The sequence below is a fragment of the Vipera ursinii genome (genome assembly GCF_947247035.1).
Source record: "Vipera ursinii genome assembly, chromosome: 7".
NCBI lineage: Eukaryota > Metazoa > Chordata > Lepidosauria > Squamata > Viperidae > Vipera > Vipera ursinii.
The window spans coordinates 20,453,757-20,469,427 of record NC_139521.1 but is presented as its reverse complement, the minus strand read 5'-3'; the positions used below and the strand labels follow the sequence as shown (position 1 = coordinate 20,469,427).

General features: G+C 40.8%; 1 protein-coding gene across 6 annotated transcripts in view; it reads left to right on the top strand.

Annotated features, from left to right (window-relative positions):
* RAB28 (RAB28, member RAS oncogene family) overlaps positions 1 to 15,671 on the top strand; it is a 175,169-nt gene that overhangs the window by 78,053 nt on the left and 81,445 nt on the right. For 4 of the 6 annotated variants that reach the window (XM_083366944.1, XM_083366942.1, XM_083366946.1 and 1 more), the window contains one exon: positions 11,553 to 11,682. In XM_083366944.1, coding sequence (XP_083223070.1) covers positions 11,553 to 11,682 — 130 coding nt within the window. The remainder of the gene's footprint in view (positions 1 to 11,552; positions 11,683 to 15,671) is intronic. The other 2 variants (XM_083366945.1, XM_083366943.1) reach the window with 1 other exon arrangement.

Below are 15,671 nucleotides of genomic sequence, written 5' to 3'. Positions count from 1 at the left end.
TGGCACTGTTTTTGATAGGTTGGTCTGTTTTTTTCCCTTTGTGTAAAGACACATGCAAAAAAACCCCGAGTTAAATAGTTCTGCTTTCTCCCTGTTGCTTGTCACCTTCTTGCCACTTTCCCCCACTGTTATTGATGTTAGACTGATTGGTCTGTAGTTTCCTGGGTCTGTTTATTTCCCTTTCTTGAAGATGGGAACCACATCAGCCCTTTTCCAATCATCAGGTACTTCCCTGGTGCTTCAGGATTTTTGAAAGATATGGTACAATGGTTGTGAGATAACATCTGCCAATTCCTTCAGAACTGTGAAGATTTTATTGAGTCTTCACAACTTCTTTTCCGCAGCGAGAGATAAGTCAGATGGCTGGAGGCACATTCCTTTCTCACCTCAGGTTGTCATCAAGGGAGAAACAGTTCAAAGAGCATGTAGAAGCAGCAGAGAGGTTACAATGTAGCAAAGTGAAAAAAACCTCCCTCCTACCCCTCAGGAGAATGGCAAAACCCAAAGAAAGAAATGAAAAGAAATGAATTAAGACCTCCCACCCAGGAATGAAATGGGTTCTGACATGCCGCCTCCCTTAAAAAAAAGAAAGAGCCACTTGTAGAAAGATAAAACAAAGAGAGATAGATACAAATATTAGTCTGGTTTATCTGGATATGCAGCATGAAATTTACTAAGCAATCTGGGGGCTCTAATATGATGTTTCTGAACCCATTTATTTTGGGAAGGAGGGAGGTATTTCCATGCTACCAGGTATTGGGTGGAACCATGATGTTTCCTGGAGTCTAGGATCTCCTTGATTTCAAATTGCTGTTCACCTTCTACCATGATTGGAGGAGGGGAAGGAGCTGCAGCTGGCCTTAAGGGCGACTGCAGTTTGCTTTTCAGAAGGCTGCAGTGAAAAATTGGGTGAACCTGACTGAGTGTCTTAGGGAGCTCCAATTCTACTGTGACAGAATTGATTATTATTCTAATGGAAAATGGCCCCACAAATTTTGGCCCTAGCTTCTTTGACGGCTCCTGGGATTTTAGGTATTTTGTTGACAGATAACCTTTCTCTCCTACTTGAAATGGTTTGGGTTCACTTCATTTCTTATCTACCTGGAATTTATATGCTTCCCTAGCCTCCTCTAAAGCCTTCCCTACAACCAGCCAGGTATTTTGTAATTGTGCAATCCCTTCTTTCAGGGAAGGGATGGTCGGTTCACTCGATGGTAATTCGGGCATTGGGTTGAAACTTTGTCCTGTTGCAACTTGGAAAGGAGTGTAGCCCGTGCTGGAATGTACTGCATTGTTATAAGCAACTTCGGTGAACGGGAGTAGTTTGATCCAATTTTCTTGCTGGTAATTAATGAAACATCTTAGGTACTGCTCCAGTACTGAGTTCGACTGTTCAGTCCCACCATTAGTTTGCGGATGATGACTAGATGACAACCCCTGAGTGATCCCCAATAGTACCAGGAATGCTTTCCAAAACTCTGATGTGAATTTTACTCTCCTGTCTGATATGATTTGTTGTGGAGCCCCATGAAGTTGATTAATATTTTGGAGAAATAACTTTGCAAGTGTCTTTGTATTAGGGATTTTTTGGCATGGGATAAAGTGTACTTATTTAGAATACAAATCCATCATGATCCCCCCACTTTCTTTTTTTTTTATTGAAAAGTTTTAACATACAATTTTCCTTTAAAACCCCCCTCCCCCTCCCTTCTCCCTCCCCTACCTCTCCCCCCTCCCCCCCTCCCCCCCGACTTCCCAGAGCTAAATACAAGGTATATATATATAAAGCAATCATAAACAATCATATACTAACAACTATAAACTCTAAAATCCATCACTCTCTAGCTTATATAGGATAAAACAAGCCTTAGTAATATTAAATATATATAAAGAAACTAAAATAAAAAAAGAAAAAAAAGAAAGAAGACTTATTCAAATGCTACATAAAACTTCTTAACCCTATACTTGTTCTGGATAAACTCAATCCATTTTCTCCATTCCATAATATAGCGTTCTTGCGAGTGATCTTTCAAATAGGCCGAAATCTTCGCCATCTCAGCCAGGTCGGAAACCTTTAAAGTCCACTCTTCTATGGTCGGCAGTTCCTCTTTCTTCCAATACTGACCTATCAAAAGTCTTGCTGCCGTAATTAAATGCAACATCAGCTTGGTGTCCACAACTGTAGCATCTGTAATTATTCCCAACAAAAAAAGTTGCGGACAAAACTTTATCCTCTGTTTAAAGATCTTCTGCATGTTCCACCAGACTTTTATCCAAAAAGCCTTAACCTTTTTACATGTCCACCATATGTGAAAATATGTTGCATCTTCATCACCGCACCTCCAACATTTAGGCTGATAATTTGGATACATACTTGCAAGCTTTTTAGGATCTAAATGCCATCTGTAAAACATTTTGTAAAAATTCTCTCTTAGATTTTGAGCTTGTGTAAATTTTACGTTCCTCACCCAAATCTTTTCCCACGTATCCATTGTGATAACTTCCTGGATGTTTTGGGCCCATTTTATCATACAATCCTTAACAAGCTCTGTTTCTGAGTCAATCTCTATCAATGCAAGATATATCCGTTTGATATGTGCTGGACCCTGAGATTTCTAATTTGCTTTATCAAATTTTCATCAGTCATTGTAAAACCATTTTTCTGGTCTTCTTTCCACCTGGCCCGTAACTGAGTATATTGAAACCAGTTTTGAACAACCTTCTCTTCTCGCAAGAGGCTATATGATTTCAAACACCAGACATTTCTTTCCAAACTTAGGATCTCCTTGTACGTAGTCACATCATGTTTGAAACCAGCATGTATATTTTCTATTGCATGTTTTGGAATTGCCCACAGTGGTATCTTGCAATCTAACTTATGTCTATACTTCTTCCAAACTCTCAGCAATGCCTGTCTTAAAATATGCACTCTAAACACATTGTCTACCTTCTTATCATACAACAAATATGCATGCCAGCCAAACAACAAATCATGGCCCTCAAGATTTAATAATCTCTCTTGTGTCAAATTAATCCAATCACTTATTCCTACTAATGCAGCAGCTTCATAATATAGTTTAAAATTAGGCATTTTAAGGCCACCTCTCTCACGAGTATCCTGCATAATCTTAAGTTTAACTCGTGGCTTTTTCCCTGCCCACACAAATTTATTGATACCTCGCTGCCATTCCTCCAAATTAGTCTTTCTTAAGAATAGGTATCATTTGAAATAAAAATAAAAATTTAGGCAGGACATTCATTTTCACTGCTGCAATCCGTCCCAACAAAGACAATTGCAATTTTTCCCAACTCTCCAGTTCTTTTTGAATTTTCCCCCATAGTTTTTCATAATTATTTTTATATAACTTTGTATTAGAGGGCGACAAAAGCACCCCCAAATATTTAACCCTTTTAACAATCTCAAATCCAGTTAATCCTTCTAAGAGAGCCTTTTGCGAAACTGTCATATTTCTGGCCAAAATTTTGGTTTTCTGTATATTAACTTTGAATCCAGAAACCTTCCCATATTGTGTTATTATCTCCATCAGGTCCACAACAGAGTTCTCTGGCTGGGTGACTGTAACAACCAGATCATCTGCGAATGCTCTCAATCTATAATCCTGATTTCTAATTTGTATCCCCTTAATTTTTTCCGAATTCCGTATTTTAACCAATAATATCTCTAATGTTAACACAAATAACAAGGGCGATAACGGACACCCTTGCCTTGTGCCCTTCTCGATATTACATGCCTCTGTCAGGCTATTATTAACTATAATTCGGGCAGTTTGTTTTTGATATAATGCCCTAATCGGTTGCAAAAAATTTTCCCCAAAATCCATTTTGTCTAAAACTTTCAACAAAAATTGCCAATTCAATTGATCAAAAGCTTTTTCAGCATCTAGAAAAATTAGCGCCGCAGAGATCTGGTTGTTCCTTTCCAAAAACTCTAACACATCAACTATATGCCTCACATTATTTTTCATTTGCCTACCACTAATAAACCCCGTTTGGTCCCCATGAATCACCTGTTGCAGAACCCTCATCAGTCTATTAGCCAAAACCTTAGCAAATATCTTGTAATCTGTATTTAAAAGCGATATCGGTCTGTAATTTTTAACTTGAGTAGCATCTTGGTCTTCCTTCGGAATCAGGGAAATAAAAGCTGTTCTCCAAGACGGTGGCACCTTTCCCCCCCTCTGGATTGTCTGGAACAGTTCCTTTAACGGTTTTATCATCTCTAATTGCAAATTTTTATAATAGGCCGCAGTCAAACCATCCGTACCTGGTGCTTTATCCACCTTCAGTTCCTTAATTGCTGTAAAAATTTCTTCTTCTGTAATCAATTGGTTAATCCCCTCTTTTTGTACTTGCGTAAGAACCGGGATGCTAGCATTCTCCAAATATATATCAATGTCTTTTTCATTAATTTTCTCCTTAGCATATAATTTAGAATAAAAATCCACAAATGCGTCCTTGATAAGGTCCTGTTGAAACACAACCCTTCCTTTATGCTCAATCTTATCAATATTAGAAGCCCTTTGTTTTTCCCTCAATCTATAAGCTAACCATCTACCTGGTTTATTAGCGTTGCAAAAAGTATTATGCCTGGCAAACCGCAAATTGGTTGCCACTTGGTCCGCCATTAGTTTATCAAATTGTCCTCTTAACAATTTAATAGCCTCCTTAATCTTCACATCCTCTGAGTTCAAAATCAAAGCCTTTTCTTTTTCCTTTATTTCATTCTCCAGTTCTTTCCTTCTAGCTTCCACAGCACGTCTATGTTTATTATTCATATATATCAACACCCCTCTCATGTAGGCCTTGCTAGCATCCCAAACCATATCCATAGAGGTACCCTTGTTCATATTAATTTCAAAAAAATCCTTCATCCGCTGTTTGCATTCTTCCACATTTCTCTGATTTCTAAATAAGTTCTCATTTACGCGCCACGAGCGCCTGTCCCTTTTCTCTTTATCAATCTCTAACCAAACTGGGCTATGATCAGAGATAGTTCTTGCGCAAATCTTCACCTTTTTAGTCCTCAAAAAAAAATCATTAGTCAACAAAATAAAATCAATCCTCGAAAAAGATTGATGTCTATCAGAATAAAAAGTATAATCCTTTTCCTGTAGATGTCTCTCACGCCAAATGTCTCGCAGTTCCAAGTCATCCTTCATTTCAAAAAAAGATTTAGGCAGTCTAGCATGACTTGGAATGCGCTTAAAAGCTCCAGCCTTGTCCATCTGTACATCCAAAACACCATTCCAATCCCCCATAAAAATAAAAGATTTATAATCCAACTGGGTAAGCTTTGTGTGAAGTAAACTAAAAAAGTCAGCTTGTTGTTGATTAGGTGCATATAATCCAACTAAAAGCGTCTTTTTACCTTCTAGCAGCAGCTCTATCATAACGTATCTTCCATGCTTATCTGCTTCAATTAAGTCTGCTGTTAAGGCACTTTTAACATAAACAACCACTCCATTTTTCTTATTCATTGCAGAAGTAACAAATTGCGTACCCAACCTTGAGTTCAATAAATACTTTTGATCCAAGACTCTAATATGCGTTTCTTGCAAGCATATAACATCTATCTTGAATTGTTTTAAATATTGAAAAACTTTCTTCCTCTTCTGTGGTGAATTTAGTCCATTAACGTTCCAAGTTAAAAATTTAGTTGCCATGCATATCCTCCCAAAGCTTTTGGAGCACTGTTTTGATAGGACTATCTTCTTTAGGCCGTGCTCCTCCCACTGCTTGGCTATGAGTACGTTGTGAAGATTCCGAAGACTTTTGCTGGTCTTGTTCTTTTATTTTCTTTGCTCGTTTTAAAGCAGCCCGCGTTACCCTTTGCTCTCTAGGATCATCCAAAGAAGTTATAGCTTGATCTCCTCCAGCACCATTTTCCTCTACTTCAACCTCTTGATGTTCTCCTTCTCCAGATCCCTTTGCAGCTTCCAAAAGTGTTAATGGGGTTGCTTTTAAAACGTTATTATAAAAATCACGCGCTTGCTTCACAGTAATCAGCCGGTACCTTTTACCTTCATGCATCACCATCAGCCCATCTGGAATCTCCCATCTGAACCTTATATCTCGTTGCTTGAGCTCTTGCACAAGAAATGTGAAGTCTTTCCTTTTCCTTAAAATCTTTGGAGGAATTTCTTTTAAAACCAAGACTTCTTGATCAGCAATCACAACTTTAGCATCATAGGCAGCTTGTATAACTTCATCTCTAATTTCTCTTTTTGCAAAGTAGACCACCATATCTCTAGGTAGCTTTCTCTGTCTAGCAATCCATGAGTTCACACGGAACACTTTATCCATAGCTTCTCTTATTTCAGATGCTGGCTGTTTCAATACCACTTCGAGAGCCTCAGAAACCAGCTGCTTTAAGTCTTCCTTAATATTCTCTTTTAAGCCTCTGATTCTAACAGCAAACTGCATCTGGTAATATTGAGCAAGACTTAATTCCCTTTCCATTTTGTCTCTTAAATCTTCATTCTCCCGTACTTTTGCTTCTAATATGGCATTCTTTTGAGTCAAATCATCCACTTTTTCATCCAAATCATCCACACATTCCGCCACTTTATGCACTGAAGACAAAATGTCTACCTTCATCACGCTGAACTTCTGTTCCATCCTCTCTTCCATTCTCTCCTCCAGTTTCTCCAGTTTCTCCTCCATCTGTGCAAATTTATCACCGATTGATTGATTGATTGATTCCAAAAGTACCTGGGCATGTTTATCCAGAGCATCTCGTAAGTCCTTCGGTGTCAATACATCAGGAGGGTGCAACGCCTGTAATGATGATTGTTGCACCGGAGAAGATCCACCACTCCGAAGAGTTTTAGGGGGAGGTTTAGCCGCCATCTTTTACTTTCAATTGTGACGCACTTTCACTTAAAGTTTAAAAAGTCCATCAAGCTCGAGAGTAAAATAAAATAATCCTCTTCACCTTTTCCTCTTGTACCGCTCTGCCTGCTCCTTTTAATCCATAGTCCTTTCTTCAGGCAGGGGTGGTCGCAGACGCCTGGCTCTGCTCCAAGAAGTCCGGAGCAGAGACGCTGGCCAGCTGGGAGCAACCCAGGCTTCGGGGGAGTTCAATCCTTCAGCCGCCCAAGCTCCAAGCTCAGGCGGCCCCGGAGAACTCGACCCCTACCTGGGGCCTCACCCCCTCCTCTTCTCCCGAGGAGGGGGCTTCAAATTCGCCCGAACAGCTGATCGGCGCTGTTTCGGGCGAAAAAACACTCAGCTGAGCCGCGGGCAGCCCGGGAAGGCTGTCTTCGGTGCCGCGCAGCCACCGGAAGTCCGATCCCCCCACTTTCTTGTAACTCCACAATAAAGTCCATAGAAATTTCTTATTAGAGGTTTGGAGTTAAAAGGTGAAACATATAAATTACAAGCATTTGCTGATGATTTGGTATTCATTTTGGAAGATCCTTTGAATATGTTTCCAGAATTGTGGAAGAAATTGGGACAATATGGTGAAGTAGCGGGATTAAAAATTAATAAGGAAAAAACTAAAATAATAGTGAAAAATGTTACGGATAAGCAAAAAAATCGAATATCAGAGGTGATAGAGGTACAGATAGTGAAAAAGGTAAAATATTTGGGTATATATTTATCAGCTAAATGTTCAACATTAAAAGAAGACAACTATATAAGACTATTGAAACAAAGTTAGACCTGGAAAAATGGAAGAATTTAAAATTGTCCTTACTAGGAAGGATAGCTACAATTAGAATGAATATATTGCCTAAGATTTTATTTTTGTTTCAGACAATCCCGATAAAACTTGGGGGACTTTTTTTTAAAGTGTTGGACTCTTTAGTTTTGAAGTTTATATGGCAGGGGAAAAAGCTAGAATAAGAAAGAAAACTTTGCAAGATACTAAAGAAAATGGGGGTTTTGGTTTACCTGAGTGGACTTTGTATTATCAAGCATCAGTATTGACATGGGTGAAAGAATGGATAATGCTTAGGAATAAAAGGTTGTTATGCTTGGAGGGACATGATTTACAGTTGGGATGGCACGTGTTTTTATGGTATGGGAAAAACAAAATTCATAGATATTTTCAAAACCACTGTATTAGAAAAGCTTTGATAACTGTATGGGAAAAAATCAAAATGAAAATATATGTAAAAATTCCAGGGTGGTTATCAACAATTGAAGCTTTTTCACATGTAAACTTATTAGATTTTGAAAAAACATGGACATATAAAGATATTTTAAATATTGATGGGACATTAAAATCGAAGCAAGAACTGGAACATCAGGGTATCAACATGTCATGGTGGGTACGATTACAAATACAAAATAGATATGAAAAAGATATGAAAATGTATGGATTTTATAAAGAACAAAACGTGTTTGATAAGATATTACTAATGTCTCATGAGAAATTAATTTTAAAAATGTATAATTTTTTGTTAACTTTAGAGATGGAAAGTGAACAAATTAAAGGGACAATGACAAGATGGGCGGAGAATTTTGTTTATACTATAGAGTTAGAAGAATGGCAAAAATTGTGGGAGAGAAATTATAAATTAACAATGTCAACTGCATGTAAAGAAAATCTGTATAAAATGTTTTATAGATGGCATTTACCTCCAGCCAGATTAGCAAAAATGTTTAAAAATGTATCAGGCAAATGTTGGAAATGTAAACATAATATAGGTACATATTACCTATATTATTGGTGGACATGTGATAAAGTAAAAGCTTATTGGAGAAAAATACATGCTTGGCTAGAAAATATATTAGGAGAACATGTAGCATTTAATCCCGAATTATTTTTATTAGGTATATTACCAGAAAAGACTGATAAACAAAATACATACTTGGTTCTACATATCATAACCACAGCAAGAATAAGTTATGCACAATGCTGGAAAAATGAATAAGTACCATCAGAAGAAGAGCAAATAAAGAAGATATTGGAATGCACAGAGATGGACAGACTAACTATGAGACTAAAAGACAAAGAAGAAACAGAATATTATGAAAGCTGGAATTTATTTTATAAATGGTTGGAAAAAAGAACCAAAGAGTAAAATTTGTATATGTATTAATGAATCATGAACTCTGTTCGCACGTTGTTTGGAAAATTAACATATGTGTGTAAAGAATAAAAATGAAATATATAAAAATAATAAAAAAAATAAAATAAAAAATTTCTTTCCAAGGTGCTGATGGGGTTGCTACTGTTTGCAACAAGCCTGGGGTCTTCCTTTATCTCCTCTTAGCTGCAGCACATATCGGGCAACTAGCCACATAGCTTTCAATGTCCTTTTTTATAGACGGCCACCAAAACTGCCATTTCACTAGGTGTAAAGTTTTTACAAACCCAAAATGACCCGTTGATTTTGAGTGATGGCATAGCTGCATAAAAGTCAGTCTCTGGTTTTTTAGAATAAAGCATCCCTCTCACCCATGGCAGTCCATCAGTCATAGTGCATAGGTTCTTGTGGCTTAGGAACCATTCTTCGGTCTCTGGCGCTTTTTGAATTCAATACCTGCTTGGCTTGCTAGAGGCTTCTGGATTTTGGCTTACACTCAGCTGGTGAATTGCGCTGCCAACTGTTTTGATGGCATGAGTGGGTCTGTTATCTCTGTCATACTATTGTATTATGGCAACATGGACAATCCATCAGCTAGGAAATTCTTAAGTGCTTTAGGGTGAAATTAAATTGGTGGAAATGCTGCTACCACTTCGCTTGTTTAGGGGTTAGTTTTCTAGGCATCTTTAGGGCTTCTAGGTTTTTGTGGTCAGTCCATACCTGGAAGGAGATTTTGTTCCCTTCTGGGAAATGCCGCCAGGTTAGGAGTGCCCATTTGACAGCATAAGCCTCCTTCTCCCAGACTGCCCAACTCTACTCTGTCTCTGTGAGTTTCCTCGATGTGTACGTGCAAGGCTTCATTCCATTAGTACTGCCCCCATGGCTACATCACTGGCATTAGCTTGAATCATGAATGGTTTATCAGTATCAGGGTGTTTTCGAACTGGTTCTGCAGAAAATAGTCTTTTCAGTCTTTCAAATGTGGTTTGACATTCTACTGTCCATTTCAAAGCCTTCAGCTTCCCTTCCCCTTTGGTTTTTAGTAAGTTAGTAATGGCAATGTGATCTGTGTGAAAGAAGGAATGAATTGCCGGTAAAAATTAGCAAATCTGAGGAAGCTTTGTAATTGCTTCCTGGTGCAGGGCGGAGCCTACTCTAATACAGCTTGGACCTCCGTCCTTCCTTCCGCTGGTGGGGGGTTGTGTCTCACTCCTTGCAGCCCCACGCCTTCAACAGAGACCTTCTGCAATGGCAGGCTGCATACTAATGAAAGCTGTTTTTTTTGGAGTACTTGTTTCTTTTTCTCAATGAGCTGCCAATCGCATCATACCCTTCCCCCCTCAGCTCCCTTCCCCAGCCCATGGAAGGCTGCAAGAAGCTCCCATTGCAGCTTCTCTTATCTCTCCCATTCTTTTCCTCCCCAATGTCACAGTGTGGAGCTGCAAGAAGTGAGACACACACACACCCCGCCCTGCACGTGTGCACACACACACACACACAATCACATGCGCGGGTTCTGGGAGAGGTAAGCTGAGAGCCATACAGATACAACTTGGTGTGTAATGTGGTCAGCCTTAGATCTACAATGCTGCCCTGGAGCCAGCGAGGGGCCACCTACTGCCCCGTCTCCCCCCTGAGCCTGCACCCAGGAGGTGTCATGCATGTGAGGGCTGGCATCCTGGGTGAAAGGGAAACACTCAGAATGCAGTCCCCAGGGACACCAGGCCTCACATGCTTGCTGCCTCCTGTATGCATGCCCGGAGAGAGAGGCAGGAGTGATTCTTCGCTGGTTCCAAGGCAGTACTGCGTATCTAAGGCTGACCATGTGGTAGATCAGTGCCTGGTTGGCCTGGGCCATTTCTAAGGTGGCTCCGCTGGCCAAATCTAACCTCATGGCAGGCTGGATTTGGCTGCAGGCCTTGTGTTTGAAATGTCTGGTCCACACTATTTGCTAGCAGAGGAGCCTTCTCTGCCACACCTCTGGTCCTATGGAACATCTTGCTTCCTGAGGCTAGATTGGCTTCCACCCTCCTGACCTTCTTTATCATGATCAGGTATATGTATATTTTTGTGGTTTTATTGCTTTTAATGTGGTGAGATGGGCAGCAAACAAATTTAATAAATAAAAATTGCTTGGTTATGGTGGTGTAGTAATCTAATACATAGATAAAATTCTCAGTATGATACAGTTGAAGTCTATGAGCAAAAATAAAAAATACATTTTTACTGCAGCTCTGTTTTATCAACATTAAGAATGCAAAACCATTTTTAAAACTGTAATTTTGTAATCACTAATTTTTGTATAGAATATGCTGATTTTGACCTGTTTGCATCTGTGTGGCATACATGAACTTGAAAGGTTATCTTTCCCCTTGTGCAGAACTTATGTATTAAGAATCTTTATGCATCAGCCCTTATCTTAAGTTTATGCAATTTAGTTGTCTTGATTTTTTGTCATTAATATTGCCCTTTACATAAGTCTTTTCTTTCCAGGCTGTCCTTTTGGTGTATGATGTTACCAACCAACAGAGCTTTGAAAACTTAGAAAATTGGTACAGTGTTGTAAAGAAGGTCAATGAAGAGTCAGAAACTCAACTACATGTGGCCCTTGTAGGTAATAAAAGTAAGTTGTTAAATTGTTATTTAACTGGAATCTTTTGACATACCTAAAATGCAGATCAGCGGTATGAGCCCCAATCTTGCAGACATTGGTACATGTGTGGTCCCTTTCATTTTACTGGCACCTTGGTGCATTGATTTTGGCAGGCTCAGAACTGTAAAATGTAATATTTCATGTATTAGACCAAATGAGGAATGCTGTGTTTGACAGCAATCACAATGTTTAGTTTGATGGGGGATATCATTTCATAGAAATAACTTGCTTCAGTGATTAGCAGGGCGAAGTTGGGAAGTTAGGAAGTTTTGCTAATTTGTTTTCCTGATTTTATTTTTAATACAAAATGGCTTTTATTGTTTGGAATCCCTATATTTAAGCCATGACTGATCAAGAAATTGTGCCTAACTTTTTTCCTACCTTTGTTAATTGTTTGGAATCCCTATATTTAAGCCATGACTGATCAAGAAATTGTGCCTAACTTTTTTCCTACCTTTGTTAATTGTTAAGTTAGTAACCCAGTTGTTAAGTGAATCTGGCTTCCCCATTGACTTTGCTTGTCAGAAGGTAGCAAAAGGTGATTACATGATTTTGAGACACAGCAATGGTCATAAGTATGAAGCAGTTGCCAAGCATCTGAATTTTGATCACATTTTCATGGGGAAAGGTTGTAAATGTGAAAAATTACCATAAGTAAGTTTTTTCATTGCCATTGTAACTTTGAATGGTCACTAAATGAACTATTATAAGTTGAGGTCTACCTATACCTGAATTGGTTTAAACATTGAAGAGCTTAAAAAAATTAAAGATTGCAAGTAACAGGATAGATATGTTTCCTCCTCCTCCTTTTTCTCCCTCTCTCCCTCCTCCCCCAATGCTGTTATGAACGTTAGTTTCCTTGCAGACATTTTTAAAACTTTTTTTACTTGGCTATTCAGTTTGTCAAAAATAAGACTGTTGAATGGTAAAACAATAAAACATTGATTTTATTAGAACAGGGGTCTCCAAACTTGGCAACTTTAAAACCTGTGGACTTCGGCTGCCAGAATTCCTCAGGCAAACATGCTGAGGAGTTGAAGTCCACAAATCTTAAAGTTGCCAAGTTTGGAAACCCCTGTATTAGAACAATAAGAACGGGGCTCTGAGGTGGTGGTGTGTGTGTGTGAATCTCACTCTCTGGGCTGCGAAGCGTAGAGCAATTGCGGGGTGGGGTGCAGACAACACGCAGGTAAGAGAATTGATAATGAGAAAGACACAGGCGGAAATGGCTCCAGGACAGCTGGGGGTCTGGAGCCACCTCGGGTGCTCACTAGCAGCCTGACGAGGCAGTGGATTCGCGTACCAGCTGCCCCTCCTGCTTCCCTGCATGGTTGACCAGTCGGAACAGCAGAAGCCACCCCCGTCAGATCCGTCGAGTGGATGCGGCTGGGCAAGGGCTTCCTTCTGGCTGTCCTGGAGCCGTTTCCACCCATGCTGATGGGGCTCTGTGGCCAGTCCACCATTATGCAGGACAGCCAGCATGCTGCTAGCTGGCCTCTGTGCAGGGGCTGATAGTGTCAGGCAGCAGATCCAGAAGTGAAGCTCTGCTGACCATCCTTGCGCTGGTGGGGGTGGCGGCGGGGGAAGGCAGGATCTGCCATGCGGCCACCCTTTGCAGCTGCTGCCACACATTGTCTCATGTGCGCCTCCGGGCCATGCATGCGGGACAATGTGGGGTGGCAGCGGGGAGGGGAGGGCATGTACCACAGGCACCTTCCCCCGCAGCTGCACCCACCAGCGCGAGGATGGTTGGCACAGCTTTGCTTCCAGATGTGCAGCCGAATGGGCTTGGCAATGCAGGCATCACTGCCACCGCCTCTTGCTTCCTTGTGTGATTGACCGGTCAAGGGGCTCAGAGCAGCAGCCACCGCCTCTGTCAGAGCCACTGTGTAGACAGGGCCCACACCAGGTGAGGGCTCCTTTCTCGCCATCCCAGGGCCATCTCTGCCAATGCTGATGGGTTTCAACTGTGGAAGGGAGATGGTGGGTCTGATTCCCCCCTGCCAATCCCCCCCAGCCCCCTGCCCGGTGCCCCTTCTATGCAATCCTACATGACCGCAGTGTGGATGAGAGGCTCGGCTGGCGGGGGGTAGCTTTCCTCCACGGAGGCGTCCCAGCTCTCCTGTCCCCCCAGCCAGACCCCCTCGCCTTCCCTCAGCCAGGACCTGATGACCCCCACCCTCCTTTCCCCTCCCCAGTCGACCCTCCCAAGCAGCCCAGCCCGACCTAAACAGAGGGAAGGCAAGGCAAATAACTGGTTGTTAAAATGATTGTAAACCCACCACTGGTCGCTTCCAAAGACTGCTCACTCACTCTCCCACCAAAACTGCTCCTTTTATAGGTTCCCTGACCCCGTCCAGCTCTCGCAGCTGTTCCCGGACTGTGCATGCATGGAGAGGGGGAGGGGAGGAGCCCGGCAATGATGTGCGTGCCCACAGGGATGGCTCTGTGTGCTACCTGTGGCACGTGTGCCATAGGTTCGCCACCACTGGTCTAATTTATGGACAAAGCTACAGCTAGTGGTGCATGCTTAGAGGAATAGTTTCATGGAAAATTGAGCCAACTTGGTATCCTAATTCATGTAGAGAAACTATTTTTTTCCCTGTAAGAAAAGTTTAGCAAAATTAGAAATATAGGCATTGCAGTCCTATGGATTGGTTTTCATTCATACTGTCTGAAGCAATTTTCACTCATATTGTCAATGAATTGTAGCATTGATTGAAGGAAATTTTAAAAAGTAAACTAGCTTTATGTTGGTGACTGACACAGACATTACTTATGAACTTTCAAGTTATGAACTTTCACTGATCCAAACAAACTTATCTACAATTCCATCCAGAATGTCCCAGAAATCAAAAGATTTGTTTACAGTGTGCCACATATATGTATGCTTGTTTGGACTTGTGAACAAAATGAACTTATGACCAATGTCCCAGAACATAATCTAATAGTAAATAGAGCACTGTTGGTACAGCTGCACTTGTTAAAATAAATACTTCTTATTGGTCCCCCTTAGGGTCACATTTAAGATGCAAAAACTTATGAGCACAGAAGTTGTTCCATCCTCATCATCCAGCAGAACCCAAGAGATCTATAAGTCGAGACTAAAAGAATATGTCAAGTGACATAGTGCTGATCAACATAAACAATATATTAATCATTATGCAAATGGCTGTCCTCAGCAGCAGGGATTTTTGTCCAAATGATGAAATGAGCATTGTGGTATCGCATTGCAAGCTTTGTCCTTTACAAAATCTACTAATAGTGCTAATCATCATAATCAACATGCAAATTCAAAAGTGGCAGAGCTTGCACTGCCACATTGCAATATATAGAACATAGAATAATAAGGTTCGAAGGAACCTTGGAGGTCTTCTAGTTCAAGCAGGAGATCCTAGACCAGAGGACCACAAACTTTGGTCTGTGGACTGGTTTTGAGCTACAGCATGCTAGCAACTGTGCCATGCAAACAAGTGAAGCCTCATCCGCAGGATGCAGTCAGCATGCAAAACCCATGCCCCCTCCGGTCTGCGGAAAAACCTTTTTCCATGGAACTGGTCCCTGGTGCCCAAAAGGATGGGGCTGCTTTTTTAGACGGCTGTTCAATTTCTTTTTAAAAACTCCCAGTTTGGAGCAGAAACAACCTCTGAAGACAAGCCGTTCCACTGATTAATTGTTCCACTGATTAACTGTTCTCATTGTTAAGAACTGGATTGGATCTCTCTGATAAGTTTCCAACCATTACTTCTTGTCCCACCCTCAGGTGCTTTGGAGAATAGGTCGACCCCTTCCTGTCCGTCGCAGTTCCTTAAATATTGGAAGACTGCTATCAAGTCACCCCTGGTCCTTCTCTTTGTTATACTAGATGTACATAGTTCATTCAACTATACAGTTTTATCCTTCAGTCCCCCTAATCATTTTTGTTCATCTTTGCTACACTCTTTCTAGAATCTCAACTT